Here is a 14,594-nt window from a genome sequence, read left to right as displayed (position 1 = left end):
TCATTTTTTTTTTTTTTTTTTTTTTTTTTTTTTTTTTTTTTTTTTTTTTTTTTTTTTTTTTTTTTTTTTTTTTTTTTTTTTTTTTTTTTTTTTTTTTTTTTTTTTTTTTTTTTTTTTTTTTTTTTTTTTTTTTTTTTTTTTTTTTTTTTTTTTTTTTTTTTTTTTTTTTTTTTTTTTTTTTTTTTTTTTTTTTTTTTTTTTTTTTTTTTTTTTTTTTTTTTTTTTTTTTTTTTTGATCAGCTCCTATGCACAAATGACAACACTTCAGACATGGAAGATAAAGAATAAATGATCACACAATTACAGTTAGAACAGACAAAACAGTCATTTACTGTCAGGTATATTTAAGAAAGCTGTGTCAATATGGTAAAAATGGATAAAACTGGGATAAGGGAATGCAGAAATGGAAATAAAAACTTTTTTTATGAGAGATAAATGAACAAGCTGGTGTCCTTGACGCCACAGCTTTCTCAGACATTCGCAGCTTCGGTGTTCCCAAATGCTGCGTTGCCCCTAACTAAACATTCACCTGACCAAGGAGCTCAGGAGCATTTTCTGTACAGATATGTTTGAGTCCTTCAGAATGATTAAACAGACATACAGTTGACCCTGACCTCCCACTCAAAAGACATCATATTTTCAAATTGGGGCATCTCAGCTGCATCAAATAGTCTGCATGTGAGTGTCCATTGCGCATTTTTACAATTCCAGGAATGCTATCTTAATGTCCCTCTCCACATTAGTGTGTATGTGCGTAGTAATGTGTGTGTCAGTTAGAGGCAGCGCAGCACAACCCGAAGGGACCTTGAGAGGTTTGCGTGCCTGGGGAGTGAAGGTTCACTTAGCAGGACACTTCGGTGGACTTGGGCACGGCTTGGTCTACGTTGCTGTTGCCCGTGCCCTCCGTGTGGGAGCGTCCACGCTGGTTCTCGGCAGCGTGGCTGCGGCTGCCCTCGTTTGTGTGCGAGCGAGAGCGGTTTCCCTCGTTTGTGTGCGAGCGGGAGCGGTTGCCCTCGCTGGTGTGGGAGCGGGAGCGGTTGCCCTCAAAGGAGGTGACGCTGGAGCCGGAGGCGGTCCGGGAGCGGACCAGGCGGGTCATGCCGGCAGAGGGCACTGAGGGGATGGGAGGAGAGGAGAAGGATTTAGTAAAGGCACTGTTTTGACTGAAGATTATACTAGTGCTACTGTGAATGAATATCCAGTTGTATAATATATAATGCCATAACTGTGACACAAGCCATTTTGACCTGAATAGTGGGTATTATTTCTTCCATCATTTTAGTACATTTTTACTTATAATAATGTCAGTTTTGCAAGAGTATTTCTTCAGTGGTACCACTTTTAAATTTGACTAGTTCTTCAACTGCCATTTTCTGCACACTTCGTAGTACAATAAACATCTGGAGTTGACCTTTGGCTTTGGAGTTCTTGTTACACTGTGAGTACATGGGTCATTTATTAACCAACACCAACACAGGGGTGAAGGAGAATGTGGCTGAAGTCCACAAAACATTCATGGCACCAAAAAATGTTCAAAGTGCTCATATTATGCTCATTTCCAGGTTCATAATTGTATTTAGAGGTTGTATCAGAATAGGTTTACAGGGTTTAATTTAAAAAAATAAAACAAAAAACACTTTTTGTTGTACTGCACATTGCTGCAACTCCTCTTTTCATCCTCTGTGTTGAGTTTTCGGTTTTAGGCTAGGTTTAGATGGAAACGATCTAAAGAGAAAACGCAAAAGTGGCGTTGCGTTCTCACTTTTTATTCCACGTTTTTTTTTTGGGGGTAATCTGCGTGCATACTGTATGGTGACGCAAAAGTGTGTGAAATTCGATTTAGTATGCACACTAGGCGGCTAGGTGACACTGCCACACAACACCACCAAGTCCGCGCACCTTTAGACGGTAACGTGACAGTGAAGCGATTAAGATTTCCAATCTGGAGGGTGGTTTAACTTTTTTGCGTTTTTAAGCCCCAAAAAACACCGTTGCCGTATAAACGAAAGGCACATCCGATAAAATATTTTTTAGTTTTCACCCGCGAGCGTCATCGTGTAAACAGGGCCTTAGCTACCGAGTGAGGAATCACACTTCTATTCCATCTATGTTGGGAGTCGCACATGCACAGTAGCTAGGTAAGGACTACTACCCAGTCAATTGCAGAGTATGAGGGCGTGCCATGCTAGCAGCTAGGCGAGAATTATAACGTGTGTTAACAAGGTGACGTTTGTCACGGAAGTAAACGCTGGACTACAATAGAGCTGTTTGGAGCAGTTTGTGAACAGTATTTTCTGTTGGAGATGGTAAGTCCCTTTGGGGTGGACTTTGGGCTTTTTCACTTTGTATAACGTGCACAAATTTTATTTATATATATATATATATATATATATATATATATATATATATATATATATATATATATATATATATATATATATATATATGTTCCTGGGAAGTGCATGTCACCAAGGTAAAAAATACTGCATGTCTTGAATACTTACTGTATCCCATGCCCTGAATGAAGTACTTGAAAGCTTCGGTCAGTTTGGCAGGCTGCAGAGAGAAAAAGTAGGGAGATAATTAGTCCTCTTGTCATTATCACACTTGTTTACATAAAATTGACAGACTCAATCTGTCATCCAGCAGCTTACGGCTCAGGGTCTAAGATATGACAGCTGTTATGAGCAGGTGCTACGCAGGGTGGAGGATTACAACCTGACAACTGTGGTTCATGTCTGCCACTTGCTAATGCTCTTAAGTGCAACCTTCGTATGCCATCCATCCGTCCACCTGACCCTCTGTCCCGATTATCCAGCCTCGCTCTACAACATTTACAGTGTCTAGCAAAGCTTCTCTTGTTTTTGTCACACAAACATACACACCTGGTCAACCTGGGGCATGCCTCCGCAGTCAGCCATCTGGAGAGAGGAGGGAAAACACAAAAGAGGCCATTAGCATTTAGCATGTTGGCGCTTGTACATTCGCACAGCAGTGGACACACGCCATTGCCCCCCCATTACACTCAACATGTCCCATTTCAACATGCTGAACACCTTGTCCCTGCTACCTCCAATCAGTGTTCCTCTAGACCCTAAACAGTTAACCCCAATAAATGGCACCCATTTTAGCTCCAACAGTCATTTGGTTTTAGTCGTGGATCATAAAAAGGTTGTAGGTCAGTTGCAACAGATTGCGTTCTCCGAGGCGATATGCATACACACATCGCCTCATTCAGCTTTACCCATGGTTAATATGTCACCAGATACATGCTGAGCCACTGGAATCTTATCAGCCGATGTTTTCCCATCAAGGCTATTCTAATCTGAATGAGGACATGGGACAGAAGGTGGAGGAGGCCCTTGTACCTTAAGCAGGGTCGTCTTTGTTGGGTCCAGCTTGGTGTTGCACTCAACCTGTGGGTACAAATAATATATCTATTCAGTAAAGTATCTTATATTATTAGTGGTCATATTTTGCAGGTTGAATATATAAATTGCTATAGCTAAAATAATGTACAATAAGAGTTAACTGTTGTTGAACTATAATTTGAAAATAAGGTTTTAATGTATCACTTATAATCGCTGGCTATGGCTCATAAAAGCTGAACAAATCAGTACTGGTTTTTGGGGGATTTGGGGCACCTCTCTGAGCTAAAAGCAGAAAGAGTCACACAATTCTCTCAACTTTAACAGATTGAAACTACTCCGTGTCACTTGATATCTGTTCCCAACGTTGTTCTTGCCTAAGTCATGTTAAACTGTTGTCCTTAAGTATTTAATCTTGCATATCTCTTTGGCTTAAACAGGTTACTGGAGTGAATGGAAAACACGTCCAGCACAAGTCAGCTGGGTTAACGGTGGTGGTGGGAAGTCTAATCATTTGCATTAGAGCCTTGTTTTTAATGGCTGTGTGAACGACAGAGATTGTGCTTTAACTCACCACAGCCTCCACAGCAGGAGAGCTGTCGCCAACCACCAGCAGAGAATGGCACCTGGATAAGGGAGACACATACAATTACGTATTTATTATAATATTGTGATTTCAAATAAAATATGCAGAAGGCGATGTTGCGGTTTATTGCTTAATGAAAACTTACTTGAGGGTCCTGACGTTGCTTCCGGGGATCGGCCTCTCAATTTCCAGATCCCTCCGACTGTAGAGAGAGACATTATCTTATAAAAAAATCCTCCTGTTTTTTGTTAACTAAAAGTTATGATTTTGCAACCTGTTTTTCTTTACTTAGTGTATTTCTAGCCGACTGACATTGATGCATTTTCTTTACCTTTCGTAGGACTTGACAAAGAGATGCAGGTTAAACTGATTCATGTCATTCATGATGTGGTGGCGGTATGTTCCAATTAGGTCCTGATTGTTGTGGATCTCCTCCTTTGGGTGACCAAACACAAAATTAGTTTGACTCACTGAGACCTAAAAAGGCCTAGAAAGACTTAGTAAATAACTCAAGAGAATTTGAATCAGTACCTTTCCAAAGAGGTGGGTGATGATCATGTCAGGCATGGCATTGGTCCAGCCGCTGATCTGAAATTAGACATAAAAACTACATTTAGCTTTTAATGCAGCGTTTGTTTTTGTTAGCTCTGCCAGTCCAAAATTCTAAGTTTCCAGTTAGCCTCTGGTGGTGTTTCAGACAATTATTTAAAATGTTGTATGTGTGTATGATATCTATAAATGTATGTTACCTTGTGTGCAGCCCAGTCCATCCATCCCTCAGCACATGGGTTGATGTTGATGAGCAACAGCCCCTCCACCATGTTCGGGTAGTCCAGCTAAAAACAAACACAGCATGAAATGCAACATACAATGCTGCATTGAGCGGTGATTTTATAATTCAATTTCTGTTTATTTCTAATTTTTAATATTTTCTGTGTTACAAAAGATGCTTTCCTGGTCAAATACATTTTAAATTAAAAAAAAAAAGATCTAGTGCAATGATGCACACTTGATTTAGTTACAGAGAAGGCGAGGCAAGGAGTTAAAAGTTCTATCTCTGTCCGCCTTTTCAACAGATAACTCAATGATCAAGCAGGCATTATATTGCCAAAATCAGCAAAAAGAAGAAACACATTAGCTAGCTCTATTAATCCTTAAATTATTAAAACCATTAATTAATTAATTATTAAGCCTGATAGAGAGGGGGATGGAGAAACTTACAGCAAATCTGGTCAGAATGTAGGCCCCGGCTCCAATGCCCATTCCGACAACACTCTTCAGCCTGCGCTCAAACATATATGGAAACTGTTAGAACAACAGGTTAGAAACGGTCTTAAATTTGAGCGTGAACAGTTTGTGTGAAAACTGTAGCTCAACTTACCCAAAGTGCTTTAACACCAGTGGAAGGGTCTCAGAGAGTTGGTCCATAGAAGGGTACTCATATCTGGAAGACAAAAAGCATATTGTTACAATTAATATTGAAAAATGTAATAATAGCCTTTATCTAATCACTGGTCTAAATTGCTTCGTATTGTTGTTATCAGCCTGTATTAGCCATTTATGTTTCACTGTCTGTTCTATATCATGTTCCACTTACGTAGCGCTAACGTGAGGCAAAGTCCCCCCCCCATTAAAGTAGAGATTAGGTTGAAAGAGATAAACACCTATCCCTGCGACACACTTCAAATTAGGTCGTCTTAGTACATCCACAGGATCTACCTGCCGAGTCAAAGGTCACTAACTGCTTGACATACATTAAGTGCTTGTGTGTGTTTTTGTGACCGTGTGTGTCTGCATGGCTTACCCAGTGGAAAAGGTGTTAGCTCCCTCATGCTGCCCGAGGGCGTCAACATGACATACGGCAAAGTGCTGCATGATCTCTGACATGTCCTCATGGTTGAAGAGCGTGTCCCAGCAAGTTTTGTCTAGAGAGCAGCCCAAAGAAAAGGGAGGTGGATGAGTGACACATGGCTGATAAGTAGAAATGATCTCAAGTAACTGGAGAATTTATCTCAAGTAACCGGAGAATACATTTGTTTTTGCTTAGGGAGGTATTGGTGCCTCATCGTCTTACAATATTTGACACCATCACAAGAAATCTGTCAGTAAGCATGGAAGAGTTTAGATACTGTAATGTAGTAGACTTAACAATATAAAAAGTTAGCTTGGTGGACCTAATCTTGGCCCACGTGGTACGGTTAATTCAGAACGCCCCAAGGCTTTGGACACAACAACAGATGTTTCACCTAGATTGAGCTGAATATGGAGCCAGACTTACGGTTTAGTCCAATGTCATGGAAGGTGAGGATGACTGGTCTGTCACCCTTGGGAACCCCCTTCATTGTACAGTGAATTCTTCCATGAGGAGTCTCCACATCATGCTCCTATAGATGAAAAAATAAAAATAAATGTGTGGATAACAAAATCAATTAAACAAAATTCCAAGTAAAATCAAGTAATTCAGCTTTAAGCTAAAAAAAAAAAAGAGAAACATGTTGCACCTCTGAGTTACTGCAGGGAGGCCACCAAATTATGGTTTGATAAGGTTTTAAAAAGTAAAAGAAAAAAAAATATGACTGAAAATATACATCAACATGAATCCAACATATTTAGGTCACCCTACACGTTTTTTGTAGCTTCAGTTTTATATGCAACTCAATTTTATATAATATATGTAGAGGTCCCTGCTCTGTCTCTCTTTCAGCTAAGGGGTCCTTGGCCTAAACATTTTTTAAGACTGACTGTTAAACGTTAATTGCACAAAATAACCAAATTAACCACACAGGATCTTCATGTTTAATGATGCATTCACAAAATGTTTAATTATCGCCTCATTTAGTTATTTATAAATTTCCTTAATGCCATCAACCTTTTATGCTTTTTTCTTTCAATTTTTGAAACTACTTTCCAAACAAACTACAAAACGGCCTACTATTTTAAAGATTGTCCACTTATTAAAATCCAGTCCATTACTTAATAAGCCACAAAACAGAAATATAAAACAATTCTTTATTCAGTGCTGACACCTGTTCTACAACTGCAGCAGGGAGCATAATTCAACACTTCACTGGAAACCACTCAGCAAGCAAGCATTTCAATAAAGCTTTTAGTCTACTCACACTGACTTCAATCTCCGCAACAATCATTTCCATATCAGAATCCTCCAGAACCATGTTTGCAGGAGAGGAGTTCAACGCTGCTCGCTACTGAAAAAATGTAGTCACAGTGGCTCCCTGAGCTTTAGATCTAAATGTTGGTACGCCTCTGAAGTTGTTTAGACCTGCTCTGAGAGCTGCATTTTATAACCCCGCTGCTTACCAGTTGGGCTAAGCCCCCGGCCTCCCATGGTGCCTTGCAGGCTGGTCAAAACAAGCCAACTCTAGATGGAGAGATATCCCTAAATTGGATCAACCAATGTCATATAGAGGAGCATTGGCTACTGTGTTGACATGGTGAGTACATAGGGGTGTGTGATCAGTAGGAAAACATGCTGAATGAACGAGGGAGGAGAAGACACCAGTTAGTGTAGAAATATTTCGGGGAAACATTTCCAAAAATAATGGCTAAACGGAGGAACCTTGGCTAAAATAATCAAATGTATCACAGCAGCCAAGGCTAGAAAGATCTTGACAAAGATTTAGTCAAGATAGAGTCATAAACATCTTCTAAAAATACTTCATAATAGTCAGTGACTGACTGATTTAATAGGCTTATATAACCAGAAGCAATACAGACAGAATATTTCAACATAAAAGCTTGAACTCTAAATGCTGTTAATTCTCATAATGTGTGTGTATTTGAAGAATTATATTCCAAAATGAGATATACACTCAAGTGCAACTTCCTGCCTAAAAGATGTTGTGAAAACAAACTGGTGAATATGTCAAAACATGTTTGTTTTGAAAACAGTGTTGTTATATGAGACAAATGCTTGTATACATCCTTACATTTCTATATTTTTACCAAAATAATGTTTTGAAATCAAAAATCTGCCCTATGGTGACCTGACTTGTCGGTCTAGCAATGACCTATTGGGTAGTTTTCAAACCAGTTCTGACCGCATGGGATCTGCCTTGGAGAAACAGCCAAGGAGGCGTATATCCTATTTACTGGACGTAAAGTACACGTAAACATCTAAGGATTCACCTCGCTTCACCCACCCTCCACCTCTACTGGGCAAACTCAAGCAGGCTACACAGGGGAGACAATCCTCAACACAACAACATGTGCGCATGTAAGTGCATATGCATTTATTATGAATGTCAGGAGTAAACCTGCAATACCGTCACCCTCAACTAAACCTATGTTACTAATGTTTGGAAAAGTAGCCACCAAAGAGATATCAAACACTTGCGCTGGAAACTTCAGGTCATCTTACCCGTCAGTGTAACCGCTTTAAGTGCAAATTAGCTCCTAAAAAAAAGCTTTGTGAAAGATCTCTGCCCATTGACTACCTGACCAGAAAACCCATAACCTCACACTCTGACCTCCAAGACTGGAGCCACTGTGTTTGAGGTAAAGGTCAATGCAATTTTGAGAAAAGTGGCTTGAGGCTCAGGAGGTAGAGTGGTCGCCCCATAACCACAAGGTTGGCGGTTCAATCCCAGGCTCCTCCGGCCACGTGTCAAAGTGTCCCTGAGCAAGACACTAAACCCCCAAGCTGCTCCTTGGATGCTGTATGTGTACCTGTCCTAACACTTAGGATGGGTTGAAATGCAGTAATAGAATTTCCCATTCATTGTACTGTGTGTATGGGACAATTAAGGAATAACTTTTTACTGACACTGTACCTGTATGTTCAGCAACTTTTCTAAAAAATGTTTCTGACTGTGAGGGTCTGAGCACTGTCCAAAGTGCTGAGAGGTCCCCAGACTCAGCAGCACCCATATACCATTCAAAATGTGTGTAAATGTGCTAGAGAGGGAAGTGAAACTATTGATGCACTGTAGCTGTGTTATCTGTCCAAAGTGTGTTTCATCCCTCTCAGTAGCCGACTAAATTAGTGGAGGCGCAATTAGATTTCAGTCTTAATAAAATCACAGCGGATGAAAGGTCATTGCATTGATAGATGAGCCACTGCAGCAGCTATGTTGACTAGTGGCAGAGTATTTCTTTTTATCCACCACTAGATGGTACCAAACAAGCTAAAATAATAATATATAGAATAAAACTGTCAGTAATTACAATAATCTGTCAACACAAGCTTCCAATAATAAGACTGGTAGGTATGATAAATGCTGTGTCTGGGTGATTCTATAGGGATTATGGGATAGGATAGGCAAAAATAAGCCTTGGCTTCAGCCTATTCCTCTTTCGGTTAGATACGGTGGCAAATTGTGGTAAATAATGGTTTCTTTCATGTATGTTAACCAAAATAAAATTCATCATCATCATCATCATCATCATCATCATCATCATCATCATACCTTGATAACAAGCTGCTGCACAGCCTCTCTCAGGCCCTGCAAGGAAAGAACAGAGTAATGAAAATACAAAACTAATGCAATTACATTACAACATGGTATAATCTAATATCCTGAGGGCGCCATCCTGTCACTGAATGTATTTTCACATCCATATGACCTCTGTCATATGAGGCACAGGGTATCATTTAAACTGCACAACTTTGTAGTTGTCAACAAAGGATAGCAAACTACTTTCAGACTTTGTGCTGCACAGAAACTTTCACACAAACCTATCACTCATTTAAGTTAACCCTTATCTGTTTTTTTTAAAGAAATGTTTTTAGCATTTTTTAAGCTATCAGACATTCATTTCGTCAACCTATGGCTATGGTTAGAATTAGAAAACTCTTTTTTTCACGTTTTTTGACAAAGATATTATGGTTTAAGCCCTATTTATTTGTCTGTTTATTAGTCTTGGCTCTGTTCAGAATACATACCGGGAGTTCCCTGTCAACCAGCAGGGGTTTGGACTCAACAACCTGGATGTCATCCATTTCAAGGAGCTGTAGAACCTGGGAGTTGGAGAGATCAAAATGATTATTGAGTACGCTTCAGGTTATATTGGATAATGTGTGAAAAAAAAAAAAAAAAAGAAATGGACAAAAATATTTGGCTTTCGCAAACTATAGACAATACTTAGGGTGCTTCTTTTAAATGAACAAAGATGTCGTCATTTTACTCAACCCTCTTTTAAAAACAGTGTGGCAAAGGTTGGCAGGCTATAGTAGGTTGACTTACAGACAATCAAATGAACTTTTGGGGGTGGGTTCTTATTTACAGAAAGCTCATAAAAACAAATGAATATACAGTAGACCTGCTGGCACTCACGTACGCACACACCCACACAGGTGTACAAACACAGGAACAAGAATAGAGACTGGCGCTGTGATCTGCCCTAACATGCCGACCACACCTCTGAACCATCCTCAACAGGGGACGCGTACACACACACACACACACACACACACACACACACACACACACACACACACACACACACACACACACACACACACACACACACACACACACACACACACACACACACACACACACACACACACACACACACACACACACACACACACACACACACACACACACACACACACACACACACACCTCAGTGAACAGTAAAGGAATACTCTAGTAGAGAGGGGGGACAGAAGAAATGTGTAATTATCACTGTACTGAAACATGCCTAAAACACTGTTGTGGCCAAAATCGTCTACACATGCTTTTTTAGAGACAGAGGACTTACAGAACTGAAAACTGAAGCAGTCCCTCCCTGATAATAGCTTCAAGATTGAGAGCATATTTCAAAAAAAGAAAGAAGAGAGGGATAGACCAACAGAAAGAGACTTAGAAAGGCAGTAAGAATAAAAAATTAATTAAAGGGGAGTGTAAAGAGAAGCCAGGCGCAGATTGTGCTCTGGGTCATGATGCTGTGTTGGAGGAAAGGGGGCAGGCTGCGGCTCTGCATGCAAATCAAATTAGCCGGTTAAGAGGGCTCTTTGTCCACTGGCTCCTGTGAGCCAGGGGCCTGCCCTCCTCTCTCCCCCCCTGCTGAAGGGAGCCTTCACTGACCCACACACAGGAAGCAACGGACACCCTGGTTTCCATCAAAACATCCCAGCCTCTTTTCATCCCTGTGCTGGCTTTCTAGCTCTGTGCATTCTGTCACTTTTCTGTTTATCTTGGTTTCTGCTTTGTTTGCAGTTGCTATGTTTGCTCTTTCCCTACTCATTCCATCTGTGCTCTCTGTCTTTCCATTTGTCTTTGTATACAGCCAGAGCAGACAACTAATCAACATCGACCTACAGGACTGCAGCGTGGCAGTCGGAGTGAGGTAGTCTTTTCGAGGAATTGATTAGTTACATTTAAAATGTGGAGATGTCTGGAAGAAAAACGCCCTGGACACACAAACACACACATACACACATGCTCCTCTGACTGGGAGAACAGAGACCGGAGCCAGCCGGATCTCACAATAGCACAGAGGAAGAGGAGTATCAAACAACAGGTTCATTTTTCTGCTGAGGCCTTCAAAAACATGGCCGCCATCACACTGCAGGAGCTTTGTTAAAGAGGACAAGAGATCAGCCCCCGTTGAGATTCCACAGCCATGTGAGAGAAGTCATGTTCCTGATGTTGAAAAATGAAACGACTCTGTTTCAGATTAGAAAATGTGGGGGGGAGGAGGGGGATCATCAACATGGGGGGAATGGAGTTCATTAACAACAAAAACAGAGTGCAGACTTCCTCTGTACTTGGCCACCATCACCACCTGTTTGCAGGTTGGCAGCACAGGAAGAGCCTGGCTGTAGAGACAACTAGGTCACCTGCTGTTTACATCAGCGGTGTGCCTCCAACTGTTCGCCTTGCTTTGCTAATGTTTCACCAGGCCAAGAGGAGCGGAAGGAGGGAAGACTCTAAAGCAATGAGATAGGAGTTGTTGCATCTTCTATGGAAGAACTGAATGTCCACAACATCAAAATACGTCAGCAAGTTTAATACAAACGGGCAGGCATGACATCTTTACAAGTTACTGAGTTACTTTCACAGGTCTCTCGCTAGCAACAACTTCCTCTGTCTAATTTAGTTATAGAGTTGTCATCTGGTCTGCGGACATACTCCGATTCAGAACTAGTAGCTCCTCCTTCTGGAACATCACTTACTAGCAGATAACTTCTGAAACAGGGTAAGGAAATGAACTACTATTCTTAATAGGCAAGTAAATGATATAGCTTACAGCTCAGCATTCTTATAACTTAATATTACAGTTAGGATACCACATGAGTCTTGACACTTCTTATGTAATGATTTGTCAAACTAATTTTATAGATGTAGTTATGTCATGCAAAATGGTAGGCATGGACAAACATTGCTACATTCAAAATCATTTATGAAGAGTTTTATGTTGTGGTTCAGATTCTCAGAAAGCTGGCAAATTCCTAACAGCAATCTATTAAAAAGGGAAGTGATGCCCATGCAGTGCATCTTTTTTTCCACAGGGGTTGTATCAGCAGCAGCAGCAGCAGGGGTCTCTCTTTAAACTGGCTTCACTTCAAAACTGTCTTGGTGTCATTGGAAACAGTCGCCCATTGTCTTTAACCAGGTCAAACTGGTTCCTACATGCATATTCGCTAATGACACTTATGTGTTTTTTTTTAGAAAATGTCAGGCTGTGAGGAAGAAAACAAACTATTCACATACACATATTTGGCCTGGCAGAAGTGAAACTGTGTTATGCAATCTTGAGCAGGAAAACGTGGGGAGGACACAGGCTTGGGACGATTCAAATTGCGTAGCATTAAATCAGGTGCATAACATAGAATACAAATGTTTCTTTCGATGAAGTACTGGCTGGAACGGTTTCAATATTTCTGAAACAAGATTTGGAAATAAACATTTGTTGAGTGGAAGTCACATGACAACATTATAATAAAGCCTTTACATAACTATATGCTCTTACCATCCAATTCATAATCCATTACTTTTTCAAGCTTTGACAATAAAGATAACTCTTGTGATCAGGTTTTATATGTGGATTCATGAAAAGCAGGCTTTTTTGAAAATCCAATGTTTTCACTTCAGAGCGAGATGATGTGGCTTGAGCTCTAGAGGAAAACAAAAACACTTATGCAGGCCTATAACACATTAGTGCTTGTTTTGCCACAGTAAATCCAGAGATATGACATACTGCTTTAAGCCTGAACATCCAAGTAACAAAACAACATGAGCTCAAACTCTTTCTCTGTTTGCTAAGAGAGAGGAACATATGTACTGATTAGTTCTGGGCAGCAAGTCTCAATATTAGGGAGCCAGAATCAAGGCCAGGCCATCCTTCCTCCTTTGACTCCATATAGTTTTAAATCCACAACAATGATTGCTTCCCTAATCTTTGGGAACTCGCTTAATCTGTCAAATCCCTGGTTCTGAAATATCAGCGCAGCAGCAGCAGGCCTGCTGGACTAAGCTGTCATAGACCTACATTTTTAGATTGTAAAAAGATATCAAAATGTGGGGGTCTCCATTGCTACAGTAAGTTGCTGAGTGGGGGTCAGGGTGGTTTTGATGGGATAACACCATCATCGGTTCAAGCAGCTGCTGCTGCTGTTGTTGTTGTTGTTTATTGTGGGATGTATCTTCCTGTATCAACACAGCTCAGCAGACCTTCTGAGATCAGGTTCATAACCTTTTAGACAGGATTGAAGACTGGATTTTTGCTCAACATTGGAATTAGCTGGAAATTTATAAAACCACACACACACACACACACACACACACACACACACACACACCCACACAATAGCCTACGGTGTTGTTTTGGTACCAACTAATGGAGGATATCTTTGTATTTTTGGCAGACTGCAATTAATGCCTTAAGTTAACAACATTTTTCATATTTTGACTTAGCCAGTTGCAAGCACTATCCCCTCCCCCTGCTCACACCCTCATGCATTTTTTTTGTTTGTTGTCTTTATATCAAGGCTAGAAAGCAAAGAGGATTTGTCATGCAATTATGGCTCTCATAATATTTATAATAATAATATAATAATATTATATATAAAAGCTTCCTGTTTGAGTGTGTGCGCATGCTTCCAGTGTCACTGTGTGAAAAGCATGTTGATCTATGATCAGTTCCTGTACCTGCTTACATGCTACACACGTGTGACCTACTATTAAAGAAGAAAATTACAAAAAAAATAAACATATACATTCCCTCCCAAAAAGTACATGTACATGAAATAACTCGTGTTTTGCATTATCTTATATGCACAAAAATATAAACACATTCTGAAATATATGCACAATGTTTACTCTGTGATTTGGCCTTTTATATTACTTGTGGTCGAATAAAACTAGGAATAGGTTAACAACGTGCTCAGACACGCTGCGAAACAGCGCACGGTTTCTTATTTAGAAAAAAAATAGGCTAATGAAAACATTCAAAGTTTATCATTTGAAGCAGAAACCTACCTGTGGATTAAACTTCTGATTGTCCTGAGATGAACACTTCTGAGATGAAAAAAGTCCACAAAAACGTTGTTTCTCTTTTCAAACAGCGCAAATTGTTGCAGTGACAGAAGCGTTGTTTTGTTTATAACGTGCGGCACAAGGCGGATGTATGAGGGAATTTTTATAAAGCCTTGGGGGGCGGGGGAAGGGGGA

The 14,594-nt window shown here is 40.2% G+C and overlaps 1 protein-coding gene across 3 annotated transcripts; it reads right to left on the bottom strand.

Moving 5' to 3' along the window:
• Positions 1-300: 300 nt before the first annotated feature.
• Positions 301-14,552, bottom strand: ndrg1a (N-myc downstream regulated 1a). Of its 3 annotated transcripts, XM_039819784.1 has the most exons (16): positions 14,403-14,552; positions 9,857-9,931; positions 9,381-9,416; positions 6,233-6,338; positions 5,759-5,879; positions 5,336-5,398; positions 5,176-5,236; positions 4,704-4,790; positions 4,486-4,542; positions 4,286-4,389; positions 4,100-4,156; positions 3,943-3,994; positions 3,369-3,416; positions 2,886-2,921; positions 2,505-2,556; positions 301-1,113 (listed from the first exon to the last, which is right to left on the bottom strand). In XM_039819784.1, exons 2-16 carry the CDS (start codon positions 9,911-9,913, stop codon positions 842-844), a joined length of 1,209 nt encoding a protein of 402 aa, XP_039675718.1. In that variant the 5' UTR covers positions 9,914-9,931; positions 14,403-14,552; the 3' UTR covers positions 301-841. The 3 variants fall into 3 exon arrangements, with proteins under 3 accessions (XP_039675718.1, XP_039675720.1, XP_039675721.1); XM_039819786.1 differs by lacking the exons at positions 9,381-9,416; positions 9,857-9,931; positions 14,403-14,552 and adding an exon at positions 7,074-7,247; XM_039819787.1 differs by lacking the exons at positions 9,381-9,416; positions 9,857-9,931; positions 14,403-14,552 and adding an exon at positions 7,080-7,247.
• Between the last annotated feature and the right edge of the window lie 42 nt (positions 14,553-14,594).

Source organism: Perca fluviatilis, chromosome 13 (genome assembly GCF_010015445.1).
Source record: "Perca fluviatilis chromosome 13, GENO_Pfluv_1.0, whole genome shotgun sequence".
Classification (NCBI taxonomy): domain Eukaryota; kingdom Metazoa; phylum Chordata; class Actinopteri; order Perciformes; family Percidae; genus Perca; species Perca fluviatilis.
The sequence above is the reverse complement of the archived record's forward strand: the minus strand, read 5'-3'. Positions and strand labels throughout refer to the sequence as shown.

Coding starts and splice junctions, on each gene's coding strand:
- ndrg1a (XM_039819784.1), bottom strand. CDS start 9,913: ATGGATGACATCCAGGTTGTTGAGTCCAAACCCCTGCTGGTTGACAGG. Junction 6,339..9,380: donor TGCAGCAGCTTGTTATCAAG/GTATGATGATGA, acceptor TTTCATCTATAG/GAGCATGATGTGGAGACTCC. Junction 3,995..4,099: donor AGCAACGTCAGGACCCTCAA/GTAAGTTTTCAT, acceptor TCCCTTATCCAG/GTGCCATTCTCTGCTGGTGG.